At 36.9% G+C, this 19,852-nt stretch overlaps 1 protein-coding gene across 1 annotated transcript in view; it reads right to left on the reverse strand.

Moving 5' to 3' along the window:
- Nucleotides 1-1,759: 1,759 nt before the first annotated feature.
- The window catches only part of LOC124538092 (protein cramped), a 50,581-nt gene continuing 32,488 nt past the window's right edge, over nt 1,760-19,852 (reverse strand). Inside the window, exons 6-20 of the mRNA XM_047115096.1 lie at nt 17,361-17,536; nt 16,827-16,983; nt 15,972-16,136; nt 15,269-15,669; nt 14,696-14,944; nt 10,764-11,013; nt 10,057-10,174; nt 9,120-9,245; nt 8,625-8,709; nt 7,134-7,257; nt 5,881-5,965; nt 5,225-5,331; nt 4,367-4,495; nt 2,914-3,056; nt 1,760-2,235 (exon numbers count right to left, since the gene is read on the reverse strand). Coding sequence (XP_046971052.1) covers nt 2,128-2,235; nt 2,914-3,056; nt 4,367-4,495; nt 5,225-5,331; nt 5,881-5,965; nt 7,134-7,257; nt 8,625-8,709; nt 9,120-9,245; nt 10,057-10,174; nt 10,764-11,013; nt 14,696-14,944; nt 15,269-15,669; nt 15,972-16,136; nt 16,827-16,983; nt 17,361-17,536 — 2,423 coding nt within the window. The 3' untranslated portion in view covers nt 1,760-2,127. The remainder of the gene's footprint in view (nt 2,236-2,913; nt 3,057-4,366; nt 4,496-5,224; nt 5,332-5,880; nt 5,966-7,133; nt 7,258-8,624; nt 8,710-9,119; nt 9,246-10,056; nt 10,175-10,763; nt 11,014-14,695; nt 14,945-15,268; nt 15,670-15,971; nt 16,137-16,826; nt 16,984-17,360; nt 17,537-19,852) is intronic.

Genomic DNA, 19,852 nt, shown 5'->3' on the forward strand with positions numbered 1-19,852 from the left:
ACCACAAACACCCAGACCCAAGACAACATAGAAAACTAATGGTAATCTACATCGACTCTGTCGGGAATCGAACCCGGGACCTCAGAGTAGCGTACCCATGAAAACCGGTGTACACACCACTCGACCACGGAGGTCGTCAAAATGATAGCAATGATGAATGTGTTTAACATTTTTATCCGGGAAGTTGATAAAGTAGCAACACAGATGTGAATGGTTTGTTATCTTTTTTGACTTGCCATAGAGTTGTAGGTAAGCTGTGCGTGACAAATGTCACGATCATGCTTAATACACCCATAGACATATTTAATTATTTATTAAAAAAAAAAGATCATCCTAACAAAAAGTATTCTATCTACTCTGTTTGTATATTATTCTCATTTCATTTTTAATTAACGTTATTGTTTTATTCCAGATGGCTTTTTAGATCACTTAAAAATGCATAAACCTACTAGTTATCTAATGCTATACTTATAAAACTGGTATTTTTAAATCTGACAGTATTCAAATTTGATGAAGGACTTTATGTAGAAACAGGTAAAAATGTAATATCCTTAAAAAAAACGCTAACGTATCCTATTGAAAAAACAGTGGAGCATACTGCTCCAATATTGTTTAATAGATTGGTTGGTATGGGTTAGTTGAATTCACCTGTTTTTCTTTACTGTCAAGCTGAACTATATGATGATGGTGCTAGTCAAGCCTGCAATCTTCATCTTTGATATTGATGGGCTATCAGTGTTTAAGCAAATTTATACATACATATTTTCATTATATTATGAAAGAAAAGAAACCTTAAAAACTTTATAATTCTGCTTAAGTTATTGGGGATAATTGGAAGACTATATAAAATCACAATAAAAAACATTACATAAAGTCATTTATTTATATTTTATTTTTACGAATACGGGAAACCGTCTTATAAATGTATATTACATTAAAAATTAAAATAAAAACTAAAATCAAGATCATGATTCAAGTAAAAATACTAGTGACATTCCATTCGGAATACGTATACAATTTTTATCCTTAAATTAAAATATCTAATGTCATCACAGACTATACAAAATACTATCAACATTATGTCATAAATATTCCAATCAAAGAGTAAAGATGAATAAGCGTTAGATTTGATAATAGCTCTATTGTACTTTGTCCCAAACGTTCTTGATAAGTATATATTTATTTATGATAAAAAAAATTCCACCCATAAGACGACACAACTTGCATGTAGCATCAGCTAACTCAATAAAACCGATTACTGCCGATTTATACAAACAATAAAACGTCGCTACAGATTCTTGCGTCAGTTCAACCCGAGAAAGCAAGTGCCTGTAAATCAACGAGTATATTGTCAGTCATATGATATTACAAGTTATTACTTTTGTGTAAAGATCATTTTGACATAAGAAATAAATATTGATAATTTGGGATGGAGTACTCAATTCGAATGTGATCGGTTTTACCAATTATGCCGATGCTACATCTAATGTGTGTCGTACTATTTATATTTATTTGTGTTAAAAAAATCCACCCAACAAATTATATCCAAATTAAGTATTCCAACATTTAAAACGCCATGTTTTTGTACAACCGTAAAGAATACCTAAGTATATTATTTTCGACCAATGAGATTGCGTCAATTAAATGTCAAATCTTGTTTATTCGTCTTTACTATTATTTCCTGAAAAAAAAAATGTAACACGCCGGTGCAAATGTTATTAATGTAATTATAATTTTTTACCCTACATTGTTTGAATTACTTAATTTTTCACTAATGATATGTCGTTAGTGCGTTGAATTGTCAAATGTTATGACGTCATTAGCCGCCATATTGTAGCACCGGTTATCGAATGAAATTCTTTACGGCGTCTGGGATGGGAAATTAACAATCTATTGTACTCAAGTAGACTTAATTATAATCTATTTATTCTAAATTATTTTCTTACTAAATCAAACTTATGTAAAATTCATTAAAATTCACATTTTTCTATTAAAATATTTTCTGATCAATTACATATGTTGTGTGTTCCACATCGTTTTGTTGCTGTTGTCTATAGTCGGGTTTATTTTCTTAAACTAAATATACATTTTGGATACTCTAGGACTGTAACACGAGAGGCCGCGAGGTCAGTGCGCGAGGTCGGTCTCGTCGGCGACCTCTGCGGCGAGGTCCGCGAACTTGGCCACGTAGTCCACACTAGACTCCGCCATCAAGGAGTGCAGGTGAGAGTCGACCTGCATTAATAAATTTCTTGAATGCAATATTTTTTATTTTTATTTATTTATTAGGAAAACATACAATTAATACCAAAGTAATTCTAACATATGCCAATAAAGTTTCCACTGTTGCATTAAAAATATGGAGTGAAATATTGTATGTATATATGAGACAACATCACATACATTACTCTGATCCCAATGTAAGTAGCTGAAGCACTTATGTTATGGAAATCAGAAGTAACGACGGTACCACAAACACCCAGACCCAAGACAACATAGAAAACTAATGATAATCTACATTCACTCGGCCGGGAATCGAACCCGGGACCTCGGAGTGGCGTACCCATGAAAACCGGTGTACACATCACTCCACCACGGAGGTCGTCAAATATATTATTCATTTATAATTTCTTTTGTATTGCAAACACATAAATATATAAATACATTGTGAGTATTGTTTGTATACTGTGTCTTCTTTGAACTGAAGTATATACGCACCGCCAAGGTCTGGAATACCCTCCCGACCTCCGTTTTCCCCACCACCTACAATATGGGTACCTTCAAGTCCCGAGTGAATAGGCACCCTCTAGGCAAGCGCGCTCCATCTTAGACTGTATCCCACTTTCCATCAGGTGTGATACAGTCAAGAGCTAGCCTATACATTTAAAAAAAATATATATAAATGGCACTGACCGGCAAATCCGGTGGCGGCCGACCTTCCAGGTGTCCGAGGAAGCTGCTTAGCGAGAAGTCCTGCACGGAACCCTCGAGCCAGCCCTCCGCATCGCGCAGCAGGCGCGACGGAGACAGCGACATGGACTCGCCCGGCAGGAAGCCTGACACACAGGTGACACGTCACATATCAGATATTTACATCGAAATATACTTCACTTACATAAGGTATTGCCAACATGATTGAATCGTCATTTTACACTATTACACTTAAAATACCCGATTACACGGGGTTGGTGACTTTTTTTTTTTGGGGCAATGTACGTTTTACAACAGGATCAACGACGTTCAACAATATTCAATTATAAAATTCAAAAGAATTGTTAGAGAGCGTTCGTGTGCTAAAGGATATTACAGCACTAAATTTTTCTTAAGGCTCGCGCAAACTATAGCCGCGGCGGCCCTCAACGCATCGCATTGCAAAATTGCGCCAAAGCATATAGCGGGCGCGACGGAGACAGCGACATGGACTCGCCCGGCAGGAAGCCTGGCACACAGACACATCACATTTCAAACATTTACATCAAAGTATACTTCACTAAAGAGTCGAGATGGCCCAGTGGTTAGAACGCGTGCATCTTAACCGATGATTTCGGGTTCAAACCCAGGCAAGCACCGCTGATTCATGTGCTTAATTTGTCTTTATAAATCATCTCGTGCTCAGCGGTGAAAACATCGTGAGGAAACCTGCATGTGACAAATTTCATAGAAATTCTGCCACATGTGTATTCCATCAATCCGCATTGGAACAGCGTGGTGGAATATGTTCGAAACCTTCTCCTCTAAGGGAGAGGAGGCCTTTAGCCCAGCAGTGGGAATTTACAGGCTGTTGTTGTTGTTGTATACTTCACTTACATAAGGTATTGCAAATATGATTGAATCGTCATTTTACACTATTACATTTAAAGTACCTGATTACACAGAGTTACTGAGTCTTTTTGGGGCAATGTATGTTTTATAACAGGATCAACGACGTTCAAAGATATTCAACTGTATAATTCAAAAGAATCGTTAAAGAGCGTTTGTGTGCTAAAGAATATTACAACACCAAAGACTTTTTAGTTGACTGCGATGTGAATGAGATGATCGCCTCTAGGCTGTTTCTAATAACGAAGATATATTTATTATTCTTATATATGAAACACAAACAAACAAAAAGCAAGTGTAATCACTTCTATATTAAATAAAGACTTTGTTTTGACCACCGACTGGGCAAAAATTGAACCATAATGAATTTTAGACATTTCAGTTAATACTAAAACATATACATATATAGTGATACGTGCGTGATAGTGGCGTGCACTGGGAGAGGCCTATGTCCAGCAGTGGACAAAAATAGGCTGATGATGATGATGATGATGATGATGATGATGATGATGATGATGATGATGATGCATATATAGTGCGAGCTTACTGGTTAGGTCTGTTTGTTCCGCTTTGGCGCCAGCCTCGCTCTTCTTCTCGGCGTCCGCTCCGCCCTCCACCTTCACGATTTTATCTTTATTGTCTCTGGCCTCCTCGTCGTCTTCCGTCTTCGATTCCTCTGGAAACGAATGCGTTTTTGGTTTAAAAACCTTTGTGCCGTATTAAAGTAAACAATTGATAAAGCTCACATATTCTATGACTAAAATGTTTTAATGTCATAGTCCGTATAATTGTACAGTCTCGTTAATAAATCGTGAACTAGTTAGTGTCTTTCATTATCCTCAACATCAGCCCAGCAATACCTTAAATATATAAAAAGCATTTCTCTCATGTATATTTACGGATAGAAAACGCCTGTTAATGTCCCTCTACTGAGAGGTTTAAGACTTATTTTACCAAGCTGCTTCAAGGTAGGTTGGTGGACGCAAATGTGTCAGAATTTCATTGAATTACGACACATGCAGGTTTCCTGTCCATTCTTTACCATCGAGTAGGAGATAAATTACAAACACGAATGGAACTCCTTGAAATTCGGTGGTGCTTGCCTGGACTTGAACTCGCAATCATCGGTTAAGATGCACGCATTCCAATCACAGACATCTCGGTTTTCTTTGATAGATAAGATGTAAATTATCTCGTCACGGTAGCATACGCAAGCGATCCCGTGGCGCCCACCGACAGACGGAGAGGGTACCGCTGGTTTTTTAGTGGGTAAACCCGGCCATACTTGGGCGGAGAAGGCGTCCAGGGTTCCGGGGAGTCCCCCCCCCCTTTCCATCACGTGGGGGAAGCGCGTAATACGTTTTTCCAGCGAGAAAAAAAGGTGTAAATTATCTGCATAAGTTACCTTGGTCGCTAATGTTTTCTGGCAGGGGCGTGATTGGTATCCGACGGTCGCCGTCGTGGAAGAAGAACTGCCCGTTGGATTCGCTCAGCACGTAGTAGAACGATAGACTGCGGAATGTAATATAAAAAGTTACAACGATTTTTAATATGTCTTGAACGCAATATGCCTTACAGCTGTCTATGTAGTTGTATACATGTAAACTTTGTACAATGTATATTGTGTACATGGACTAAAGTGCAAGCACATGAGCGCTACCTAACATTTGTGATCTGGCACTTAGACTTTTCTTGACAAGTGGACTTACAATACTCCTTGTATTGTAAGTCCACTTGTCAAGAAATTTATTTTACACTAAATTACAATATTGAAAGTAAAAAACTTTTAAATTTCGATTTTTCTATTTTAGTTTAGCAGTAGTAGTAAATAAAGATTCGAGACATGTAAATATCTAATATTAATGAATTGAAATATCTAAATTATAATAACAATAAACATTTCTATTTTAGATAAATATACAATTTTGTGTTATTTTGCTCCAGCATCATACAACTACATACATACACAATCACAAACAAAAACACCATATGTATATTAAAATATACAAGCGTGTAATCCAATCGTTTCATTATAGTATCTTTAAGTAAAGTATGGCGTACTCTGATGGCGGAGTGGGAGGCGGCTTCGGCAGGATTCGAGGCGGCGTTGGGTTCGAGTTGGAGACCATTTTGACTGGAATCAAATCTGTACACAAATTAGTCACAGTTATTGAAACATTTATATACACACTAGCGGTCGCCCGCGGCTTCGCCCGCGTAGATAACGGTTCATAATCAGTCTTCTAATATCCCTACTGCTGAGGCACGGTCACATTTGAAGAAGTCACAATAGATCCAAGCGCCGGTTGCAGTAAAACCGGCGCTTGGATCTATTGTGACTCAAATTCGTGATCACAACACCTCAGCCAGACCAACATCAGCCACGAATCTGATGAGGTTCTTAGGGTCGGAGGCCATTATGCCCTCTAAGGACCGGAGTTAGAACATTTTATAGTTCTATCTTTTACAGTTTAGGCATCATACGCAAAAAATCAACTTTTTTGGTAGATTTTTTCCTTTTTTGTCCGAAAAACCCAAAATATCTTACGGAACCCTATTTTTTTTCAAAATAAAATTTAGCCTATGTTATGCGGGATTAATTTAGCTTTCGAATGGTGAAAGAATTTTTAAAATCGGTCCAGTAGTTTTTTAGCCTATTCATTACAACCAAACAAACAAAGTTTTCCACTTTATAATATTAGTGTAGACTAGCGGGCCGTCCCAGCTTCGGACGGGTGGACTTAACTTTCTATCCACCTTGGGTTACGTTAATTAAGTTTTAGTAAGGATACCTTATCTTTTCTAGCAATAAATATAGCCTATGTTACCCGTGGATAATATAGCTTTTGAATGGTGAAAGATGTTTTAAAATCGGTCCAGTTGTTTTTGAGCCTATTCATTACAAACAAACAAACAAAGTTTTCCTCTTTATAATATATATATATATATTTTATTTAAAATACAACATCCACAGGCTCGCAGATGCCCGTGCCTTTTTTTACATTTTATATTCAATTACATTTTGGCGTTTTATATTTATACTAAACATCAGCAGACCTGCGCTGGAAATCATTTTTGTCGTCTTCTTGGGAGACGTGGCCCACATTGAATTTTTTATTTTTTTTTATTTATTATTAAATAATATATACTAATGTATAATAAATAATATATAAACTATAATAAATAATATACAACAAAAATAATATATATATAATATATAGCAGTATATGTGTTCGAATTACTACTTATAATATTAGTATGGATACACAAGATGTTTTGGTGCACAATGTGCCCGTATAAGGGTTGCCACTCACTGCTGGGCGGCGGTAGCTTTGGCAGCAGTGGTAGCAGCCTCTGTACCACCACCCGGCGGTCGGACATGCGCGGCCGGCCCCGCCGCCACTTGGGCAGACCATCCAGACTCATCTGGCGCTGGCTCTGGTAAACAGTTGTTTATATAAAATAACAACAACAAAAATTACAACAGCCTGTAAATTCCCACTGCTGAGCTAAAGGCCTCCTCTCCCTTCGAGGAGAAGGTTTGGAACATATTCCACCACGCTGTTCCAATGCGGGTTGGTGGAATACACATGTGGCAGAATTTCTATGAAATTTGTCACATGCAGGTTTCCTCACGATGTTTTCCTTCACCGCTGAGCACGAGATGAATTATATAGACAAATTAAGCACATGAATCAGCGGTGCTTGCCTGGGTTTGAACCCGCAATCATCGGTTAAGATGCACGCGTTCTAACCGCTGGGCCAACTCTGCTCTTTATATATATTAATATATAAAATAATCTGTTAATATCCCACTAGGGGACACCTCTAGGTTTGAGAAGATTTGGAACATATCCCAACGCACTGCTCAAATACGGATTGGTGATGATCCTTACGTTACATATTACTGTTATAGCAATTATTACAAAGAAAGAATGCTATTGAAATTTGATGAGAGGTGGCCCAGTGGCTAGAACTCGTGCATGTTCACCGATGATCGAACCAAGCAAACCCAGGCAATCACCGCTGAATATTCTTGTGCTTAATTTGTGTTTACAATTCATCTCCTGCTCGGCAGTGAAAACATAGTTAGGAAATCTATATGAATCTAATTTCATCGAAATTTGGCCACATATGTATTTAACCAACCCGTATTGGAACAGTGGTGGAATATGTTCGAAAATATTTTTTCTCAAAGGAAGTTTACAGACTGTTAATGTATGTAAAAAATGTAAACCCCCCCCCCCATTTATCTATAGTAGTTCTTAAAAGTGGGGTTACACATCAGCCTTCATTTTCCCCACCGCTGGGCAGTACGTATATATTGAGTCAGATAGATATATAAATGGGTATTCACATCGGTATAAAAAATAAAAGTTAGCTATAACGGATTTGAATCGCGTATATTGATTATTTTTAACATCCCGACGTTTCGAGCACTTTACAGCGTTCGTGGTCACGGGTAGACTGTCTAAACGGGTAGTCTTTAATATACGCGTTTCAAATCCGTTATAGCTAGTTTTATTTTTTATACCGATGTGAGTACCCATTTATAAATCTATCTGACTCAGTATATACGTACTGCCCAGCGGTGGGGGAAATGCAGGTTGACATATAACCCCACTTTTAAGAACTACTATAGATAAATGGGGGGGTTACATTTTTTACATACATTAATAGCTTGTAAATTTCCCACTGTTACTAGACCATGGCCTTCTTTTCTTTTGAGGAAGGTATTTTGAAACATATTCCACCACGCAGTTTTATTTCAATGTGTAATCACGAAAATTTAAGACAATATTCACATCGGTGTCAGGTCGCGGCGCTATGGGTGTCGGGTGTCGGAATATCGTGGAGTTGGTCTCTGCCAGCTTCATCGGGATCTGGGAGCTGCATGCCTGTTGTTTCTAGATACAGAAATACATAATAACAATAAAATTTATACAATGATGATATCGTAGTCAATAATTTCGATAATTATTGTTTTATTGCAAGAGTTTAATTGTAAAAGGTAGGGTCAACATAAAAAATGTAAGAAAAAAAATAAACAAAATTGTAGAAGATTTGCTGTTGTAAGTGTACGTGCCTTTTGTATATATATTTATACATTTTTTATTTTTATACTTTAATTCACACTTTATTATACGATAATGTTTTTTTTTAAATAAATAATCAGACACAGAATCGACACTAAACAGGTCGAAGGCAAATAGAAGTTCTTAATAGCAATTTAAGCAATCAATTATTATGGAATAGAAATAGCAAAATACTTTGATACTGTTAAACAAGTAATCAGTCACAATAATGAGCATGTTTTAGGACTGGATCTCAGGTAACGTATAAGGAGAGCAGAGCGACTTGCCGGGCGGTGCGCGGCGCGCGGCGACACGTGCGCGTTGCCGGCCAGCGACAGCAGCCGCTTCAGCCTGCGCACACACACACACGTCTGTTACCGGCCTGGCACACACACACACACACACACGTCTGGGGCCTGGGCGCGCCTGGCCACTAGCCGGTACTCAGTAATACTTACTGTCGTGTATTCCAGTTTGAAAGGCTAGTGTAACTACGACCACGAGGGAAAGTAACCTCTTTAAGTAATTAGTTCCTGGACTTAAAAGGTTAACATTTCATAAAGCTCCAATGTCTATTGACAGTGGTGATCAACTAGAATCAGGTAGTCCATTTACCAGTCGATCTAATGATGCCATTAAAAAAGCCTCCGTTGGCGAACTGACTAATTCCAGCGTAAGATTTGTGCGTGCCAGTTTGAGAATAGATACACCGACCACGCCCCCCACCTTATCATGAATTCTACTAGCAATACTATATATATACATCGTTATAACTATGAACAAGTCGTGATATATTAGTAATACCGATGTCTATTGATAGTAGCTCCCTATTCCCTATTATTTCCAAGCAGTATATATTAATTTAAATAACTGTATTTAACTAACATGACTTTGTATTTTAAATGTTAAAAAAAGAGTAACTACTGAATTTCTTGCCAGTTCCTCTCGGTAGAATCTACTTTCCGAACAGGGGATAGCTTCACTTAATTGTAAAATGACGATTCAAAAGTGCTTGTAAAAGCCAACTTGAATAAAGTTTATTTTGATTTAATTTGATTTCATTTATCATCCATTTGCCAATCTATCTGTAATGTTTGAATAAAAATATAATATGACCTTGGCATTTAATAAAACAGTGGCGGCTTATAGAAAAATAACTCACCGATCGCTGAGCAGAGCGAGGCCGGCGGGCGAGGACGGCGCCGCGGGACGATTGATAAGCTTACTCACGAGCTTTAAGCTCCCCGACGACTTGTGGTCTGGAGACGATAACTGCTCACCTAGGATTGAACACATTTTTAAGATATATATATGTAGTCAAGATGATAAAAAGTTATTACGTTGTTCTTTTATAAAATTCCCCATAAACAAGTTGTGTTGATAGAGTAAGGAGTACATAAAATAAAGTTTGATAGTGGCACCGGTGTCCGAGAAGCTATGTGGAAACCGGCTGTCATGGTATGGAAATATTATGAGGACCACGTTGTAAGGAAGGTCTTCAGCATGGATGTAGATGGATATAGAGGTAGAGGACGACCAAGAAAACGATGGATGGACTGTGTGAAAGACGATATGGTTACAAAGAATGTTACTTGTGAGATGACGTCCGACAAGGAAAATGAAAGGAGAAGACATGCTGTGCCGAACCCTAAGTAGAATTGGGATAAGGGCAGAAAATGGATGAAGTTGGAAGTATACACTTTTATGCCTCTTTATACACACTTAAAGCAGTAGGTCATACGTATGAGCTATTTCTGATCGTGTCAGATTTGACGTCCCTTTGGAACATGAAAGTGATCCTGTGATTTGCACAGTTGGCTGGTCTCTTAAGACTGGCCGCTGTGAACGAAATCAGTCAGGTCGACTTACATTTCCTCTCATCGCCGGAGAGCCCGTCGTTGCTGTCCTGACTGAAGGTGTTCTTCGGGGAGAATATGTCCGTGTCGCTCTCCCTCTTCTCCCTCTCATCCTCCACGGAGCTGTCCACCTTATCTGGAGTCTTGTTGCCCTGCCTCTTGTCGCTGGGCTCAACGGGCTTGAGGGATTTAGCCGGCTGAGGCAGCGGCGGCGTGGGTTCGGCCCACCAGTAGTCCAGTTCCAGTTTCGAACGTGAACCGAACTGAATTAAAGAAGTCATTAGCCGTTTTTAAAAGTATGGTTAAGGACTTTTACTTATCGCATTAGTTATTCTAAGCAGTCATTGTTGTTGTTAATTTCATGTTTAGTTAATATCTCCTATTTTATTACATATATTTTATGCATTTATTTGTGTATATATGTATATTTATATTATATATATTTATTCTTATTTGTGTATTGTGTACTATTTTATTATGTATTTATACCACATATAAGTAAAAATTTACTGTACCCTTCCCATTTATATCAATATTATGATCTATATGAATATATATTACTACTACTAACATAACCATGAACATTAGTGAAAGTCAATTTCCCATACGCAATGTAGATACTTTGCACCCACCATTAGAAATTGTCTTAAAAATAATGCCCACAAATATTCCTCTTAAAACCAAGCCTAAAACTTCACACAATTATAAAAAAGCTGACTACGATTCTATTAGAACGTATCTTGATAATATTGATTGGCTTCAAACTTTAGGTACACTAGATAATGTTAATTCAATGATATCTAAGTTTTACGAAATTCTGCAAGTAGCGATTGATAAGTTCGTCCCGAAGTCCTGCAAAAGAACAAAATGTTATCCTATCTGGTTTACTCCTACAGTCATCAAACTAATAAAACAAAAATATAAATATCACCACAAAGTTAAATTATATAACAATCCACTTGACAAAATTGAATTTGCACACCTGCGGAAAGACTGTGACAAACTTATTAAAAAATGTTACTATGATTACATTTAACATATTGAAGAAGCTATTGGGCAACATCCGAAATATTTTTGGACACATCTGAAAAATATGCGACGTAAGGGTTCGAATTACCCCAATAAAATGACTTTGAATAATCATGAGACATGCAATAGGCAAGAAATATGCGACTTATTTGCTAATCATTTTTCATCGGTATTTAATAATAATACTTCAAACAACAACTTTGATTTACCGTCAGTGAACATATCCAAAACTTATATAGGCAACATTCAATTATCCAAAGGAGACATTGAGAAACGACTAAAAAGACTTGACATATCGAAGGCTGCTGGTCCAGACAATATTCCGCCTTTATTTATACGTAAGTGCGCAACCTCATTGTCTGTTCCGTTATCCTTAATATACAATAATTCCCTGAATTCAGGTATTTTCCCCGAAAAGTGGAAAGAGGCGCGTATAGTGCCAATTTACAAAAGTGAAAGTCGTCAGAATATTGTAAATTATAGACCTATCTCCATTTTATGTACTATGTCAAAGGTCTTTGAGAGTTTAGTGTATGAACTAAGCTTTAAGCTACTAGGAAGACGTATCAATGGGCAACAGCATGGCTTCTTGTCAGGTAGATCTACTGCCACAAACCTCTTTTCATATGTCACTGAATTAATTGGCAATGTCGATAATCGACTGCAAGTCGATGCTATATACACAGACTTCTCTGAGGCCTTTGACAAAGTAAACCACACATTACTTGTTAGCAAACTAAGGGAATTTGGACTAAATGAGACAATTTTAAAATGGTGCTCATCCTACCTACAAAGTAGATCCTCTACTGTGGTGATAGATGGATATTCTTCTCAGTCATACATTGCCAAGTCTGGTGTTCCGCAGGGCTCAGTCTTAGGACCAGCTTTTTTCAACATCTTTATAAACGATATTGTTTCGATATTTCAGCACTCAAAAGTCTACCTATTCGCAGATGATCTTAAAATTATTAAAACAATTACAAACAATTTTGACGTCGCACTTTTACAGGAAGATCTGAACAGGTTGATACAATGGTGTAACCATAACCAGATGACACTGAATCCCAAGAAATGCTTTTCAATCAGATTTACAAGAAAACAAAATTACGTTCAGAGCCAATATTACATCGAGACAGAAAAACTGACGGTAGTTCGAGCGATGCGTGATTTAGGCGCCGTACTGGACAGCGAGTTAAGATTTACCAGCCACATTGATAATATTATTACCACAGCAACAAAGACATTAGGTTTTGTATTGAGGAATTCAAAAGAGTTCAGGCAGCCCTCTACTACCATTAAACTTTACAGTAGTCTAGTGAGAAGTAAACTGGAATATTGCAGCCAAATTTGGAATCCTCACTACAAAATTCATAGTGATAGAATCGAAAGGGTACAAAAACAACTATTGCGTCATCTTGCGTATCGCTCGAACTGCAATCTAACCGATAATTCTTATGAAGGAAGACTTGAACGATTCAACATTACTTCATTACAGTCGCGCAGAATAATGTCAGATCTATTATTCCTACACAAAATATTGAACAACAATATTGATTGTCCAGCTATATTGCAATTACTTAATTTCAATGTTCCCTTAAGATTACCCAGAAAACCGAGTGCCTTATTTCATGTACCGCTATACAAATCTAACTTAGGAAAATATTCTCCACCAGCTAGACTAGCACGCACATATAACGATCTCTCCTCGAAGATCTCTAACCTAGATATTACTTGTAATAATTTGGCTATTTTTAAATCAAATTTGTTGAGTTTCTTAAAAAACAATATAAATTATTGAAACTAAAATTATTAATTATTGTTATTAACTCAAAATTAACTTAAAAAATGTTTATTTAATTTATTTTGCATTTAATATGTTCATTTAAATGATTACAATTGATATTGTTATAAAACTGTTAAATAATTCAATTTCATAATTTTTATTAATTAAATAATTTAATTATATAATTGATCCAAAGAAACAATCTTGTGATAATTACTAATGTTCAATATATTTAGTGCATGCTGTGATTACCTATAAAAAGAAATACAATTATCAAGTGTATTCAATTGTTAACTATATAAAATTTGTAATACTATTGTCATTTCTGTTGGTGATCCTATAAAATAAATAAATAAATAAATATAAATTTAAATATAGTTTCGTATATTTTTTATAAGGGTCTAAAACTACGACCGATTGAATACTTATATAATTTTTGTTTGTGCTCAAAAATGTTTCACACTTAAACACACTAATACATTCGTTTCGATTTTCGCGAACAACGCGCCATTACAATATCATGATTTTCTAGTTACTGAAAAGTGTTCGCGAAATATTTTATCTCAATGCATTATAAGACATAAAGAAGAAGAAAATGTTTTATGTCCATATTACAATAAAATAAAACAAATATTATAAGAGCTAACTGTTCATTAAATAACGAAAGCTGACTTACAATTTATTGAATACGAGTTACCCATCCGCCACTTTTTTTAGGATAAAAAGTAACCTATGTGCTATTCTAGACTGTAATCTACTTTGAGCCAAATTTTATTTAGACCTATTCATCCGTTTTGGCGTAATTGAATAACAAACATTCATACATTTAAACATTCACATGTATAATATTATAATAATAATAAATAATTTTATTGGTACAAAAGAAGAAATTTTACAAAATAAGCTTATATAATATGAGTATACAAAATAAGTATGACTATTGTTAAATATGACTACTAGCTAAGTACTCTATTTACATGTGGTTTGGCACTTTAAAAAGAGTGAAACTTATTATCCTTTATGGGTTATTAACATAACCTGTGTTAAGGATAATTAGCCCAACCCCTAATGGAAAATTAAAAATAACATTAAGTACATACATAGCATATATTATATATTAGAGGATCGCTTACCATCAAATACAAGTCTCCTATAGTAAGTTCGCCGGCGTCGTGCACACTCCAACCCTTCCTGATCTGGCGGATAGCCATGTCCACGTCTATATCCGGCTTGGACTCCTCCTCCTTTTCCTCCACTTTAGTATCCTCGACCTTCGAGTCCTCGACCTTGGTTTCCTCAGTCTTCGCTTCCTCGGAATCCTTTTCAAGTACCAATGTGTAGATACTTCCGCCACGCTTCTTAGGTCGTATGCGGAATTTTACCTGAAATGAAAATAATATTGTTTGGATATTGGTTAGATAATTAATTAATATACAACACATGTCGTGCCTATTCTGTAACGTTTTGTGTGTATGGAAAAATATTAATGATTTTATGAGAAAATGTGATTCTGATAACATTGGTACACGGAACAAACACAATCTTGTTACTCCTGTTACTCGTTTGCATAGAGTTAGTAACTCTTTTGTGGGGTAATGTATCTCAAGCTCTTTGTTCTCAATGGCCTAAGTTTTAATGACTTATATTATTAGTAACCCCCAAATCGCATATGATACAGTTTATATAGTATAGGTATACAGACATACCTTTAGATTCTTGAATTTCCGTTCCTTTCGACTTTTGTCCGTCCGTCCATCGCTTTCGTTGTCCGTATCGCTCTTATTAAACTTTTCATCATCTTCCATTTCCGAAAAACTGTCTTTCTCCCTCTCGGACATATCTTTGTCCCTTTCCGGCAAATCTCTATCTCCTTCCTCCTCGGCTGTTTCCTCTGATTTCATCTCTTTCTCATCTTCGGTACTAGGTTTTTCTTCGTCTTCGTGGTTGTGTTTGTAGTGGGCCATGAGTTCGATTCCATCTATTGCTGTTTCGTCTATGTGTATTAATTTTGTGTGTTCCGCGTCGTCTATCTTAAATTTCTTATCAGGTTCTTTATCTTTGTCTGTCGTGCTATCCTTTCTTTGTCGTTTTGGTGTTCGGATTTTTACTGTTGAACACATAATATGGTAATATTTTCTCGATTATATATATATTAGTATGCTTTTATCCTTAAGTTTATCCAAATAAATTACAATGAATTTCTAACAATTTAATGAAATTGACGTTAAATTATTTTTTTACCAATTAAAATTTACTCAAACTTTTTAATTTCTTGCTCACTATTTTGTAGATTCTGGATTGAAATACCGTGTCATCGGATTATGACAATTGAGGAAATGTTCGTGCTTATGACTTAAGACCATGAAAATTATACCAATATATTGAAGTATATATTTTTTTCATATTTACCACCACTGTCCTTATCCCTCCTCAACGATCCCATCCTCTCCAGATACGAAGAGAAACAGATCTTCTGGCTGGATAGCTGTTCGCTCGGACTGAGGACCGGTAGGTGTATCTCTGCCCCTGGACGAGGGCCCAGGTGTAGGGCTAACTTTTTGCGCGATCGCTGTTCTAAAGTGAAAAGTTAAAATTAGTTTTTCACATGTTGCAGTTAGTCTTAACTGAAAATATCGTAGTTGATTAACTAATATTGATTACATAAAGCGAGATCATAAAACAATATAACAATAATGTTTTTAATAAACTCTACTATAAATTAATTATTAGTGTCAACACGAAATATATAGTAGTAGGGAAAAATACGTATTCTAAATCTTCCAAAACATATTTATTGCCCAATGGGGCCCCTTTTTATGTAATACAACCATCGCAACTTCGAAGTAGTCTGACGCGGTTGCATCTTTTGGTTTTCCAGGTTATATATTTCTATTTAAATAAAACTAGTTATAACGGATTTTAATCGCGTATATTAAATATTTTGGACATCCCGAGACTACACGACTAGACTACAGTCTATCCGTGACCACGAACGCTGTAAAGTGCTCGAAACGTCGGGATGTCCAAAATATTTAATATACGCGATTAAAATCCGTTATAACTAGTTTTATTTAAATGTGTAATAATCGCGAAAATTTAAGACAACATTATATATATTTCTAAACAAGATCGTGATTTACAATTTGTTTTAGTATTATTTTTTGGCCAAGCCAAGCCAATTGCAATAGGCCCAAGTAAGTATAGAGATTTTTGGACTTTCCTTGTATAAACTAGACGATCAGCGACTTGACTCAAACAGCTTACCTTCTACAATAATCCTATCGGTTTCTAACTGCAGATGGTCCACAAGCTCTCCCTCAGCATCGCCCGGCACGTCTTGGTAGTCCTCGGAGTCCTTGCTCTGCTCCTCGATCAATTTCGTATCGATGCCATTTTCTGACAGAGACTTTTTGTAGTTTGACTGATTGTGTTATGTTAAGTTTTTAAATATATGCAAGAACTGAAGAACAACTATACACATCGACTGTTTTAAAAAAAATCTTGTTTATTTATTTTTTTATTTATTGTAAAAGTTACACCATCGACTTAACAATGAACACTTAAAAATAATATTTAATATGGGTGACATTCGACGTGATACATCTTTATAAGTTTAAACTATATTGACGTTTTAAATTAGAAACCAGGCTAACCTATACATATATATACATATGTACCAAGTCTATTTTTATCAAAGTTTAAGGCCAAATTTTTGTCTGTTACTCTTTACTGCTACTGTTGGCCAGATGCTGTTGGGCGTCAGTAGTAGCCGATAGGAGTGGAGTTGGCAAAGGATACGGTCTTCCAGCGGCGCTCGAGCGCGGTGAGGAAGGCGGCGAGCGCCGTGCGCAGCGGCAGCGCGGCGGCGGCGCGCGGGTTGTGCGCGGCGCCCTGCACGCGCGCCCACGACGCCGCGTCGCGCGCGCGCAGCACCACCTGCGCTCGCGAGCACACACGCGCGCCGCACGCGCGCTCTGCGCACGAGACAGATACAGTGGTATCACTTGGTGGTAGGGCTTTGTGCGAGCCCGTCTGGGTAGGTACCACCCACTCATCAGTTATTCTACCGCCAAATAACAGTACTCAGTATTGTTGTGTTCCGGTTTGAAGGGTAAGTGAGCCAGTGTAACTACAGGCACAAGGGACATAACATCTTAGTTCCCAAGGTTAGTGGCGCAGTGACAATGTAAGGAATAGTTAATATTTCTCACAGCGTCATTGTCTATAGGTGATGGTGACCACTTACCATCAGGTGGCCCATATGCTCGTCCGCCAACCTATACCATAAAAAAAAAAAAAGTCCCGGAGTCGATAATCGATTGCGTGCTCACGATATAAAAACACCCTACTCCCAATTTCGGTATTAAAGTAAATAATTTCGGCTGTACTTAAGACTTAAACATTTTTGATGGAGTCGATAATCGATTGCGTGCTCACGATATAAAAACACCCTACTCCCGGTTTTAAATTGTAAATAACTTCGGCTGTATGTAAGACTTAAACATTTTTGGCGTTAAATCCACAAGAATCGATTGGTTAAAGAACATGTCGCGCGCGCGCAGCACCACCCGCGCGCGCGAGCACACCCGCGCGCCGCACGCGCGCTCTGCGCACGAGCCAGATACAGTCCCGGAGTCGATAATTAATCGATTGCGTGCTCACGATATAAAAACAGCCTACTCCCGATCTCGGTATTAAATTGTAAATAATTTCGGCTGTATGTAAGACTTAAACATTTTTGGCGTTAAATCCACAAGAATCGATTGGTTAAAGAACATGTCGCGCGCGCGCAGCACCACCCGCGCGCGCGAGCACACCCGCGCGCCGCACGCGCGCTCTGCGCACGAGCCAGATACAGTCCCGGAGTCGATAATTAATCGATTGCGTGCTCACGATATAAAAACAGCCTACTCCCGATCTCGGTATTAAATTGTAAATAATTTCGGCTGTATGTAAGACTTAAACATTTTTGGCGTTAAATCCACAAAAATCGGTCGGTTAAGGAACGACCAAACCCTGTCTTTGAGCGCTTATCTTCTGACATATAAAAAAGTTTTAATTCATTAAGACTTATTTTTATTTCCTCTTTGTATATTTTTAAGGCTCTCACGGTTATTGTATTGGAATAAATAAGAATTATATATAGATAGAGGATTCGAGTTTGACATAATACTGCATAACATCATCGTCGCTGATTTCGTTCTCGGCCGTCAATTTCAAGAGAGACCAGCCTGCTACTCATGAAATTATAATGTGAAAATGTATGCATAACGATTTATGATGATGTACTCTCACAATCAGATGGAATAGGAAATCTGTCACGACCGGAAAGAGTCCAACGGATTTATAGTACGACACAACTTAGATGTCGCATCGGCATAATTCGTAAAACCGTTCACATCCGAATTAAGTACGCCATCCCAAATTATCAATATTTATTTCTCATGCGAATATGGTCTTTGTACAAATGTAATAACTTGTAATATCATATGAGCTAATATATTCGTCAATTTGACGCGTCGATTTACATGCACTTGCTTTCTCTGACGCGTGAATCTATAGCGACGAATAGCATCGAATGGCGCGATAGGGAGCTACTTCTATTGGTTGTGTAAATCGACAGTAATCGGTTTTATTTTCATTCCATTGCATTTTCCGATGCTACATCTAATTTGTGTCGTACTATACGTGCTTTCCGAGACAGAGAACACACTTGACCTCAGAGCTTCGGGACCTACGGTTTCCTATCAAATCAAAACAATTTTATTCAAGCAAACTTTATAATGAAACGTTTTTGAATCGTCAACAATTAAATTCTACCACCGTTTCGGAAAGCAGCTTCTAGCGAGAAGAAACGGCAAGAAAATCTCGCTACTAGACCAATGGGACAGAACGTAAATGTTTTTTTATTTCATCGCTTAGTGAAACTTCAGCTAGCTCGTGCGAATATAACGTGTAACACGTTCACACTGAGTGAACTCTTAATTGTTTTACAACCCAGGGCAAGTAATAATTTTTGTTACAATTATTACAAACCAAATTGCTCACAATTACGTATAAAAATCCATTAAATTAATGCTTAACATCACTAATAACAATTTAAATAATGACTTTACTTTGTAAAACAATCGCTCTTAAGAAAATTATGCTATAAAATTGTATCGAATAAAAGTTTTATAATTACGCACATTTAAACGAATTGTCTATTGTTTTATAGAAAAATACATAATGTATTGTTTTTGGACTATATAGGTTATATAACAAAATTACTTTTTTTTAAATCAGTACAA

The sequence above is a fragment of the Vanessa cardui genome, chromosome 19, assembly GCF_905220365.1.
Source record: "Vanessa cardui chromosome 19, ilVanCard2.1, whole genome shotgun sequence".
Taxonomy (NCBI): domain Eukaryota; kingdom Metazoa; phylum Arthropoda; class Insecta; order Lepidoptera; family Nymphalidae; genus Vanessa; species Vanessa cardui.